At 32.8% G+C, this 13,069-nt stretch overlaps 1 protein-coding gene across 3 annotated transcripts in view; it reads right to left on the reverse strand.

Moving 5' to 3' along the window:
- Window positions 1-2,551: 2,551 nt before the first annotated feature.
- Window positions 2,552-13,069, reverse strand: part of LOC149242479 (uric acid-xanthine permease-like) — a 466,625-nt gene continuing 456,107 nt past the window's right edge. For all 3 annotated transcript variants that reach the window (XM_089374250.1, XM_089374251.1, XM_089374249.1), the window contains one exon: window positions 2,552-2,761. In XM_089374250.1, the coding sequence (XP_089230376.1) occupies window positions 2,746-2,761 (16 nt within the window). In that variant the 3' untranslated portion in view covers window positions 2,552-2,745. The remainder of the gene's footprint in view (window positions 2,762-13,069) is intronic.

Genomic DNA, 13,069 nt, shown 5'->3' on the forward strand with positions numbered 1-13,069 from the left:
CAGCTTCAGTTTCAGCAGCTTCCGGCTTCACATGTGTGAGAGAGAGACCCTTTTCTGCGCAGTAGAGAAGAGACTCTTTTCTGCGCAGTAGAGAGAGAGAGAGAGATGTGATGAGATGATTGAGTCAAAATGAGGAATAGTCCTCCTGTATTTATACACAACATTGTGTTTGAATAGATGCGAATGTTGGGCTTTTGAGCCTACATGAGTTGTAGGTCGGCTTGATAATAATTCCATAATCAAAATAAATTCATATCTCCACGAATACTTATCGGAATCAAATGATCTTTATATCAATCCTACACCTCTCGACGAGAGGAATCTAATAAAAATATTATCAGCCATGAATAAGATGACCCACATGAATTTTTTCCCTGGTTGCCAATTTTAACACCAATCTTGGTAAGGAGGAGATCATTTTGAAGAATAAGGATAATATTAAAAATATTATTACTTCCAAATTTAAGGAGAAGTTATGAAGCGATAAATAGTTAGAGAGAAAAAAGAAACTAGGATATTACGAGGTGATCAACCTCAATATTGAAAACCATAATTATTTAGTTTCCCTGACTAATATTAAGAAGAAAATGAACTTTACTAGGATAAGAAATAATTCTCATGAGCTTCATAGTGAATTGGGTGTTGGTCTACTCCCAAAACACCATGGGAAGAAAGAGTATGTCACCTGTGCAATACTAAGAGGGTTGAAGATGAAAGGCACTTTCTATTATATTCCCTATATTATAGTCAAATTCGTTCTAATTTCAAAATATATGTCACATTACCAACCTTCTTGACCTATTAAGCCAACAAAATTATGGCATTTTAAGAACGTTTTTCTCACTTCTCGTCATAGAGATAATGTGTTGAAGAATTTTGATTAATTTCTTACCTTCTTAAGATCCAATAGACCATATTGGTCTTAGTGGATGTTAATCATCATCCTCATCATTATCAAGAACATTTTAAATCAAAATAAATAACATACAAATTATTTTAAATAGAATTATCTTTAATAAAACAAATTCAAAAGGAAAAATATTCACTCCAAACACATCTTACATTATCCATACTAATTTTTCTTAGTAGCTTTAAAAAATGTCATTTATTAATATAAAAATTATAACATTATATTATTTTAAAATAAGAATAATTTAAATCAAAATAAATATTGTGCAATTTATTTTTCACTGAGATGCCCATTTTATAGCCCAATATGAGGAGATGTGTGACTGTGTCCAAGCTCAATGCAGAATTGACATGTGTTCCCTTCAAAATAAAAACTAAATATACTGTAAAAAAAAAATAATGTTGGTTATAATAAAATAGAAATGAATAGACATTTTTAGTTACTTTTAATTAAAAATATTATAAAACATCAATAATCGCACTCTTTGTATCCTCTCTATATGTTGGCTTAGTTCGTTCACAACATGCTCGCTTAGTTAGTTCACAATATTACGACCTAGAATGAGGAAGATGTTGTAATTAATCTTACAACCCTGTATGAAGGAGACATGGTAAAAATATTTCACTTCCACTATTAGAGCCACAAATAAAATATTTTTATGCTTTGTCTTTATTGAGATAGATTAATTTAATTAAAAATCTTATATTTTCCTTATTTCAATAGAAGTCTTAAATAAATTGTTTAAATAACCATGTTAATTAATATATTTCAATATGAACTTCACATATATGTGTGTATATGTGCTTACTAGAGGAAAATATTTCAAGCCTTAGAAGGAAGTAATAAAAAGTAAAATAATTCAGTTACTTTCTAATAAGGAAAATATTTCAAGACCTGGAAGGAAGTAATAAAAAGTAAAATAATTTAGTTACTTTCTAATAAAATGAGGACACAACATTTAAAAATATTAATAATAAAATACTCAATGTGGGTTATAAATAAAATATTTCACTATGCAAGATTAATATTGACATGTATTTCAAACTATATTAATGACCCAAAAACATTTTAATATAAACAATATACTCTAAATAAAATATTTTAATGCCCATATTAAATAAAATATTTTAATGTCATTTATGTATATATTATATAAATAAATAAATAAATGTATATCAAGAAATTTAATTCTTCTCTATACAGAATAAATTCATAGTAAGAATAAATCTATACTCAGAAAATTCCACTGCAAATCTTACGTTATCCACTAATATAAATCATTTATTAATATAAAAACTATAAAATTATATTATTTTATTATTAAAAATATATAAATATTTTAAATCAAAATAAATAATATGTAAAATAATAAATATAATTTACTTTTACTTTGGATAACATTATTTTTTAATAAAATACGGATAAAACAGTGTGAAATGAAAAAATTCCACTCTGAATGTACATATAAGAATATGTAAATATTTTAAATCAAACATGTAATCTATTTGACATAACATTACTCTAAACCCATGTTACATTATCCATTACGCTATTATAATTTTCTTAATATAAAGATTATAAAGTTATATTTTCTTAAAAAGATAATACATAAATATTTTAAATGAAAACAATAAACATGTATTTTATTTCAAATAACATTATCTTTAATAAAATACATTTAAAAATAATTTATATTTAATAAAATACATTTAAAGAAAACTGTATGCAGTGAAAAATATTTGTCTCTGAACCCATCTTACATTATCCATTACTAGCCATTCGTTGCGTGGAGCGATGCAAATTCACTCTCAACACATATCATCCCTTACGCTGAGCTATTCATCTGGTTCACTGCCATAACCAAAACGCAATTATAAACTGAAAAAAATCTATCTTAAAATAAAAAACCAACTTTAATGAGAAGAATAAATGTCAACTAATATTTTTTAATGATTTTTATTACTCTTTGGAGTTTATTTTGTATTTCTTTAGTTATTAATAGATTTTTATGACTTTTGGAGTTTACTGTTGCATCTCTATTATAATTATATAATTTGTTGATTTAGCTATTTATATTTCTCTTAATAATAAACTTCCTTAAGGGTTCAAACCGCATGGATCCTAAAACAACGATATGATTTATCCGAATAGTTTTGCTTTAAGTAAAAATATTGTAAAATAGTTAAATAATACATAGTATGTACAACTTCATAAACTTTAACATTAAAATTGTTGCTCAAAGAGAGGTTCATTGTCCTCAAACAAGGAGATCTCATACACCAATTTACTGTCTAGCTTGGCTGTGACTTTAAAATTAAAATATTATTATTATAAAACTCAATAAATTAGTTTGAGTGGTTGAGTGTTGTGAATTTCAAGATGTCATAGAGTCAAGTTCTTGAATTGGTTGCTTTTGAAGGTATTATTGGATCTCATACACCAATTTGTTATCTAGCTTGATTATGACCTTAAAATTAAATTATTATTATTATTATAAAACTTAATAAATTATCTTGAGTAGTTAAATATTGTAAATAACAAAATGGTATAGAGTAAATATTACTAAATCTCATTTGATTTCTTCCTATGTTACTTTAAATATCATCAACAAAATAAAAATAAGAACAAAAAAATTTATCTTAAAATAGATGTTAAAAAAAAACAAATCAAATTTGATTCTACATCAGTGAGCTCCACACTTCCTAACCCACACAATCATATAAACCTTGCAAATTTCTCACATCGATTAATTACAAACTTTTGTTTAATATTTGAAGTTTATACTAATTTTATTATAGGCCTATTACATCCTTCTACAATTCTTTGCACATATGTTATAATGTGTGTTCATTGCTTGGAACAGATGAAGAAAGGAGAAATGTTGCAGCCTCGGGTTTAGCTACATTAGAAGTTTTATTGCTAACACAATTTGTTCCTGAACCTGTAGATGAGAAAAAGCAATTTATTACTGATTTAACAAGAATGTGTTGTAATGGTTTCCATAAACCTTTAAACAAAGATGGACGAGCAAGGTTGTTAGAACCACCGATGTCGATGAAAGCATCAACAGATATCCATTCTCCTCTTACCTGGACTTCAACTGGGATATATAGGAGATTGTTAGACTTGACAATCTTTTTAAGAAAAGCACTTTCTTCAGCAAGAGCAGTAGTATTTACAGGCAGTGATGACGAGGATGACGCTACTGTTTTTGGATATGGACAATATTGATGAATAGGTCTTGCACCTCTGTTTCGTCACGGTATAAATACTCCTTGTATTGCTGAACTGTTCGACACCCGTCATCAAACCTATGATAGTGCAAGAATAGGAACCATTATGGGAAATCTGTCACTGGATGCCAATATGGAACCATATTTCCCGATTACTCTATCAGTTTGAATGATGCACATTTAAAAGATTGCTGGAAACTGTTGACTGGAGTTCAAGGTCTTAATATGGCTGAAGATAGTGAATATCATTCTGCAACTGTCCAAGCCTCGTTTCAGTTAACTAACACTGCACATCCCAAGCTGAAACAACCCGTTCTAAAAGACTGTGTTACAGTTGGTTTATCAAATACACAGGTTGAAGGTGTACTATATGATCCTTCTGAATTACCAAACAATTGGTATATTCAGTATAAATCAATTACTGATGAAAGAAAGCCTGAAGCTAAGTTTAGGAGGGTATCACTTGATGATGGTCAAGTAAAGTTGATTCCTACCAAGTCAAAGATACCTAAACCTATAACCAGACCTCGTTGATATGTATTTCCAGTTGCTCCAAGTGATGTTCCTTCCAGTAGTTCTAATTTGTCCACAGTTGAAGAAAACAGTCCTTCTGAACCTCAGTTATCCTCTATTGAGTTGTACATACCTGAGTCAAAACCTTTTTTGCCTGTAAATAAAATGCATCGTATAGGTCATTTTCCTGCTGTAGAAGAATGACAGTATGCCAATCACCGTTTTGTCAAAGGTGGAAAGTGGCCTCCTCGAACCAAGTTCTGTACAACCTCTTCTTTGTCCAAGCAACCAGCGACACGAGCTGACTGTGCACCTCTTATCGAGCATAATGCACAGAATCCTAATGATTTGGATCAGACTTACCAAATTGGTAATTATCTGACAACATGGTGTGCACATGCTGAAGAAGTACTTGATGATTTAGGTTGCCAGAGTGAGTTAATTCTTGCTAATCTAAAACTCTTGCAAGATGAACAACAAGCAGATAAACAGCGAAGAGAAGCTAAAGAAAGAAGAAGGAGAGAAAGGAAGAAAAGAGAATCACAGCCTCCAAAATTTTCTAAAAACTTGGACATTCCTCAAAATTGGGTCACTAGTGAGTCTCAAGATGACAATATTGATGAATCAAGTAGTCAAGTTGGACATAAATTATAAATGCCTAAACCAGTTCATGTCCACAAAAATAAAAGTGAGCTAGCCACTCTTGAAAATGCTGCTACCCTGTTTCCATCCTTTATCATGCCATCTCTCCAAAAAGCAAATGTGTTTACAGAAGCCAAATACCCAAGGGTAGAGGAAGATTTATTTCCTACTAATTCATCTGGTTATGTTCTAGATCTGGATAGATCCAAAAATCCAGTAGAATCTATTAGAGTTTGGATTGGAGCTCTCTACCAGATGCAAGTTGTTTCAAAATTGGATAATTATTCTATCTTCCTTCTAGCTGAGAAAAGAATGGTCGATATTGTGTATGATTGGTGGATGGGTGGAAAAGATGAAGAAAGGAGAAATGTTGCAGCCTCGGGCTTAGCTACATTAGAAGTTTTATTGCTAACACAATTTGTTCCTGAACCTGTAGATGAGAAAAGCAACTTATTATTGATTTAACAAGAATGGAACTAAAAGATTTAAAAGATCTGAATCATTTTGGTAATGACTATATGTCAAAGGTATACAAAGCAAATCTTACCAATGATTCTACTCAGAAGATTTCCTTCTTGTCTAAGTTGCCAGGAAATTTAGGTGATATGATAATGAAAGATCTCGAAGTCCAGGGCAAAAAGATAGATCAAACTTATTGGATAGATCTTTTATTTAGATGTCAGGAAAAGGTCAAATATTTATGTTGGCAAAAACAAATCCATGATGTTTCTCCAAATCTGAATGTATGTCGTTCTGTACTTCCATGGACTCCTTTTAAGAAGAGAAGATCAAAAAGGTATAGAAAATACAGACCAAAACGAGTTGCAAATCCAAGGCGATCATTCAGAAAATTCAAATATATCAAAAAGAGAAAACAACCCAAAAGAGACAATGCTTGCTTTATCTGTAAGCAAGAAGGTCATTTTGCTCGTAAATGTCCAAAGAGTTTGTCCAGCAAGTTAAAAGCTTGTATAAAGTTTGAAGATTTTGTAGATAATTGGTCAGTAGTTGATTCTCAAGATGAAGTGTCAGATGTATATATCTTGACAGATGCTTCTTTGTCCGATAATGAATCTATTCCAGATATCAGTCAAAAAATGAATCTTTGTTATAGTGCATGGGAAAGTGAACCTAGTGATCAAGAGCTTCATTATAGTGATGAATATGATTCAGAAGATTATACAGAAGAATACTCAGATGACTCCTCAGTCGACACTGTGATCACAATAGACTCAAAGAATTCGACTCCCGTTTTAGATTCCTTGCCTCCACAGCCCATGGTGAATTCTTTTTGTCCATATCCAAAAACAGTAGCGTCATCCTCGTCATCACTACCTGTAAATACTATTGCTCTTGCTGAAGAAAGTGCTTTTCTTAAAAAGATTGTCAAGTCTAACAATCTCCTATATATCCCAGTTGAAGTCCAGGTAAGAGAAGAATGGATATCTGTTGATGCTTTCATCGACACCGGTGGTTCTAACAACCTTGCTCGTCCATCTTTGTTTAAAGGTTTATGGAAACCATTACAACACATTCTGGTGTCTGAAACTATAGGTGGTTCAGTCAATCTCACCCATTATGTTGATAATGTTTCTTTAAAAATTGGGGGGAGTATTGTCAAAATGTCTGCAATACAACATTATGATGCCTCTGCAAGTCTGTTCTTAGGTATGCCATTTATAAATTCAGTATTGCCTGTGACTATCAGCGAAGATAAAATTATTTGTAATATCAAAAAGAAGGCAATAGCAGTACCAAGATTATTTATGGCAAACTCTGAAGCAAGAAAAGAACAGATTCAGAAGAAAATAGGTGTCAGAAAATCAAAGAATGAATCCCATGACTGGAAAGAAGTTTTGCAGATCTATGAGACCAAACACCAGCCTACGCAGAAAGCCAGTAGAAATCCAGATTGGTCCCCAGAACAATTAAATTTATATGAAGAATTGCTGAAATGTTGTTCTGAAAATCCTAAAGCATTCTAGAGTGTTGAGAGCCCTCAACAAGAAATTATTACACTACATGACAATGGGGTAACTGGAAAATTAATACCCTGCACTCCAGCTGAAGAAAAAGAAATCAGAAAGCAGATAGAAGAATTACTTGATCTTAAACTCATAGAAAGAAGTGGATCTCACTACTCTTGTTCTGCATTCCTGGTTCGGAATCATTCCGAAATAGTCAGAGGAAAGGATAGGATGGTTATTAATTATAAACCACTGAATGCAATTACTAAAAGTTTTAATTATCCTCTGCCTTGTCAAGAAACAATAATGCAAAAGATTCAGAGCAGTAAAATCTTTAGTAAGTTTGATATGAAATCTGGTTACTATCAGATTTCGATCAAGGAGGAAGATCGTCATAAAACTGCTTTCACCTGCCCTGCCGGTTTCTTTCAATGGAGAGTTGTTCCATTTGGATTAAAGAATGCTCCTGCGTTCTTTCAAAGAAGAATGGATCATATATTCGGTAAATATGATTTCATAGTTGTATATATTGATGATATTCTTGTACATAGCTAAGATCTTGAAACACATCTAAAACATCTACAAGTATTTCTTGAAGAAGCAAGAGCACATGGTCTTGTTTTATCAGAGAAGAAGATGTGTCTTTTTCAAGATAGCATTGATTTTCTTGGAATTCATGTTAGTCAAGGAAAAATTCAGATGCAGCCACATGTGTTAACTAAACTCTCTGAATTTCCTGATCAGTTGAAAGATGTGAAGATGATTCAACGTTTTCTAGGAATTCTGAATTATGTACATAAGTATATTCCTAGACTCTTTGAAAAAACTGCTCCTATTCGTCAACATCTTCATTCTGGTTGGTCATCTGAAGCTACCAAAGCAGTTCAGTTACTGAAGGCCGAATGTCAGCATCTCCCGGAACTCAAACCTACCGGTAATGGTTTTCTTATTTTACAGACTGATGCCTCTGATGATTTTTGGGCAACAGTCCTTTTTGAAAGAAAGGGAGAAGGAGAAAATTTTGAAGAAGTTTTATGTGCCTATCTGTCTGGTGAATTCTTGAAACACCAGAAAAACTATTTTCCAGCAGAAAAAGAAACCCTCGCCATCTTTAATGGTATACAAAAGTTTGAAATATATTTAGCACCCGCCAAGTTTCTAATCAGAACCGATTCTATGAATTTCAAGTATTTTTGACAGCAAAGATCTCAAAACAACTTGCGCGTGGAAGACTTCTAGCATGGCAAATGTGGTTCCAAATGTATGATTTTGAAGTTGAATGAGTTCCTGGTAATTCTAATGTTTTAGTCGATGCTCTTACTAGAGAGATGAACAAAGTTCATGTTCACAGAAATGATATTTTCCGTCTTCCTGGTAAGACTCCTGCTGATGACAGTTTTGAAACATTTGTTCAAAGATTTCGCCTTCTTGATTTTATCCTAGGCGATGTGGTTCAAGAAAAAGATTGTTGGTTTAAGATTGAGAAGAAACCAATGGATCCAAAGGTGCCAAGCATGGCAACATAAAAATATTGGTGTTTTTCTAAATATGGATGAAGAATTGGTAAAGGTCTATCCCCTACCAAACATGAAGGTAAAATTGTATTTTAAAACATTAGATGATTCTTGGACCAGGCATTATACAGATGAGATGATCAGAATTTTGAAAATTTTGAATTATTATCAAATTATTGGTGGAGTTGATTTTTCTGTTGTTGTTTATGTCACTGCAAAAATGCTTGATCTGGAAGAAATAAATATGCATGAACAAGTTGAAAGATTCTTAAAATCTTTAAGAATCCCTGATTTATTTGAAGAATTGGAAGCTGCTTTTTTGCAAAGCAATGATGAGAATTTTGCAGGTACTGATTCCTTCCCACAATATGAATTGTTTGCACCCTTTGTTGATTGGGAATTTAAAGGTGGTAGATGTCAGAAGAAGGTTCAGGTTCGAGCCTCTCAGTGTGTTGAGAGAACACTTCAATATTTGAGAACCTTTTCATCACCGTGGGATTATCAAAGCATGGAATTTAGAAATCCTATAATTCCTAATCCTTTTTCACAAGTCTATGGAGCTGAAAGTATGGGCGAAGCTACTCTTGCTACTAATGCAGAAGAAATCAAGAAAGTATCAAGCTGGCTTAAAGAGTTTCATACTTTGAAACTATCAGAGAAAGTCTCATTAATCAAAACTTTAGAACCAATGCAAGGCAGACATGGAGTAATGAGGCTGATAATCAATCAAAAGGCACTAATCACAATTAGTGTTTCTTCAGGTAATTGGTCTGATGATGTGGTGTGTCTTATCAATCTGCTATTATCTAATAGAGTATGCTCATCCATGATGTTTGAAGTAAATTGGCAAGAACGAGGGAATATCAGTCATAATTGTAAATTATGGGTCCAAGCATGCATTGAGCAATCAGTCAGTATGTTCCAGCGCTTCAAATGGGAATTGTTGGATGGAGTGGAGCTGTCAGTTCAGTCCTTGCCCGACTTTCGGAAAAGTAAAAAAGATTCTTTTCTTAATATCGAGATCGATCCATTTGCTTACATTAACAGATGGAATAAAGATGATTATCTCTTTCCGCAAAAGAATCTAAGAGTCACGACAGATACGGTAAAGTTTGACACAGGACAATCATCACGAGCACCACTCAAAGAGGAATCTTCAATAGTCATGACTAGTTCAAAAGGTAAAGAAAAAGCATCCGAGGAAAAAGAGGCAGTGTTCGCAGACATGTACCAAGATACTCAGGAACAGAATGACCCCACTTGGGAAAAAGATTACCTATCGTGGCTTACATCCTCTTAGGAAAGACAAAGGACCTCGCCAGATTCTGAATTTGTATCAGATTATGATAGTGACCGAAGTCCGAAAGGACCTTGGTAGTGCGTCTTCTTTCTGTGAGTGTGTTTGCTTTATTTTGTACTCGAGAATATTGGGTAGACACCGTCATGACTAAGTAATGTCAAACAAGGACCCTCAATTATTTTCATGTCTTATAAATAAGTGTGTGATAGATAGTATAGGCATCGAGTGTTGTGAGCGTGAGTGTGTGTTTGTATTTTGAGCTCTCAAAGACTAGAGACTAGCAAGCTCTAATCTTGAGGCTTAACTTGGTATGTAACCTTTTGCTTGAATTAATATTGAAGCCTGCTGTGCCGTTGTCTGAGGACAGTTCTGTTCCAAGATCATCTCAAGGAGTGAGATTGTAAAGCGCGTTGGAGAAGCGAAAGGGTCGTGTAAGTCCGCGTATATCTCAGGTTGATGTGAGGAAGCTTTCGCCTTAGCGTTCACTTCAAAGGTTCAAGTAAGTTACTGAGTCCATCTTCGAATGACTTTGGCATATGATCCAGAGTGAGTATTCATTTTGAAATAACTAGTTCTATACCAAAGCATTTATATTCTATTTATGACTTGATGTTGTTGGAGGTTAAGTACAATGCTTTCTATATTGAGTGTGTGGTTGAGAGAGGTGGCTGTTGTGAGTTAGCGTGATTATATTTGGACAAAGTCTATATCGTTTAGTCAATATTTTTTTGGTGTGTTTTATGATTCAAGAAATCTAAATATATTGATTTTTTTAGTGTTTCCCTTTTTCATTTCATGCCTACAGTGAAACTTCAAACATAATTTTATTTATTTAAATGGAAAGCTTTTAAGTAAATCGGTAAAGGACTAAAGAGTTGACACATGGTAAAAAAAAAATGTATGTGTTTTTTTTTCAAATATAATTTTATTTATTTAAATTGAAAGCTTTTAAGTAGATCTTGCAAAAGATTAAAAAGAAGACAAATGGTAAAAAAAATTAATGTCTTTGTCTTTTGTACCATGGTGTAAAAGACACCCGTTTTTTAGAGTCGAAAATAAAAAGAATATATGAGCACAAAATGACTCATGTCTCCATGGAATGTTCGTGGTTTTGATTGATGTGTTGTATGCTTCAATATTGTTAGAGTGAGAGTAGATTTGCTCATGAAAGCTAAGTTTGGGTTGAAATGACTCATGTCTCCATGGAATGTTTGTGGTTTTGATTGATGTGTCGTGGGTTTCAATATTTTAGAGTGAGAGTAGATTTGCTCATGAAAGCTAAGTTTGGGTTGATATGTTGCCCATGGGTTGTTGTGCAATATCAATTTTTGTGCATAAGAGCACAATGAATTAAAGAGGGTTACTTAAAAAAAATCTCCTATCATGGTTTTGTTGCATGAAAAACAAGATGTTTAAATATGTTCCATATAATTTTTTGGTAAATATTACTTTTCTAGTGCGTTGTTGTATCTTTCGATAAGTAGTTATTTGATTGAGCATTGGATCATGGACCTTTGAATGAGAAACTTCAGAATTGGTATTTTGTTGCTATCTATTATTTTTACACATGAATAATTTCAAACACGACATCTAAGAAGCTATAGGGTATCTCCAAATTTCATGGAAGAATTTCATAGAGTTAAAGTACATAAAGTGGAAATTTCTTTCAAAGTTGACGGGCCTATCAGGGAACTTGCATATGTTGTTAAAATTGTTGAATAGGAGAAGGACGTTAAGTGTCAAATGTACATGTCAAGTCCCGGTAGCACAATCGGTTGAGGATGGGCCTTGTTTGCAAGGTGACCTAGGATCAAACCCCACAGGGGGTGGTTGTTCCCTGTACTAGGGGGAGGAGATATGCTAAAAAATCCAGTTAGCTTAGGGATGGTGTGATCCAGGCTGGGTGCGATCCCTAGGTGACTTTGATAGATTAGATGCCCCTGGGTCATGACTTCTCAAGCCACAGGTCAAGCTCGGAGGATCACAGACAACTTGAAAAACAAAAAAAAGTCTCAAATGTACATATCTATTAACATAATATCTCATTGAACATTTATGCAAGGATTTGCAAGATCAAATTATGGGATAGGTGATGTCTCTATATGAATACCCTTGTGTGTCATGGAAGATGCTTCTTGGAAGCTAGATTAACTCTTATAGGATAGGATATGGATAGAGTGTTTCCTTCTACATTAAGCTTGTTAAAGAGGTATGAGATCAATTCTACATTGTTAGACATAAAATCACAGATGCCTAACTTATTCCCATAACCTTGAATAAGTTCTCTAGATACTACAAGGTGTTTTCCACTTATTAGAGAAATTTTGAGGTATAAATGGACCTCTTAAGATAAATAATAACATAAGTGATAGTTTTTTAGAAATAAAGAAAGAAAACTACTTTTAATATCGTATTTTATACTTATCTCTTTATGTTTATTCAAAGTCCAAGTGTAGGCAGTCGTTGGGTGTGAAATTAAAATTTATGTCCAACTAGTACATATTCTACATACCTTTGATATTCTCACAATGTGATAAACTAGAAATACATTTTAAAAAATGTATTTCATGTATTTCCAATTTATCTCATGGTGGGTCTATCAAAACTATGTGGAGTGGGTACATGGATGTGGAATTTCATTTATGTATCCAACAAGTGGTACACTTGGAATTTGAGTAAACCCATAATGAAATTAGATAGAAAATATAATAAAAAAGTAGTATTTTTCTTTCCATCCAAAATTATAGTTGACATTATCATTTTGAATACTAATGGTTCTTTTAAAGTTGATGTTGATAGCACAATTTTTTCCTTGAGGCCTGTTACCCACCAAAAGTGGTAACCCTATAAGATAAAATGTTTTCTCCTATCTTAGAAAACGAGCTAGCTAGCAGCCCTACACATTTTCTCATTGATGATGATATGCTACTTTCTCTTGTCATCTGCATAAGTCATACACCTATCACCATTCAACATTTCTCTTGAATAAA

The sequence above is a fragment of the Pinus tabuliformis genome, chromosome 8 (genome assembly GCF_031772625.1).
Source record: "Pinus tabuliformis cultivar Carrire ecotype Pingquan chromosome 8, CPIR1, whole genome shotgun sequence".
Taxonomy (NCBI): Eukaryota; Viridiplantae; Streptophyta; class Pinopsida; order Pinales; family Pinaceae; genus Pinus; species Pinus tabuliformis.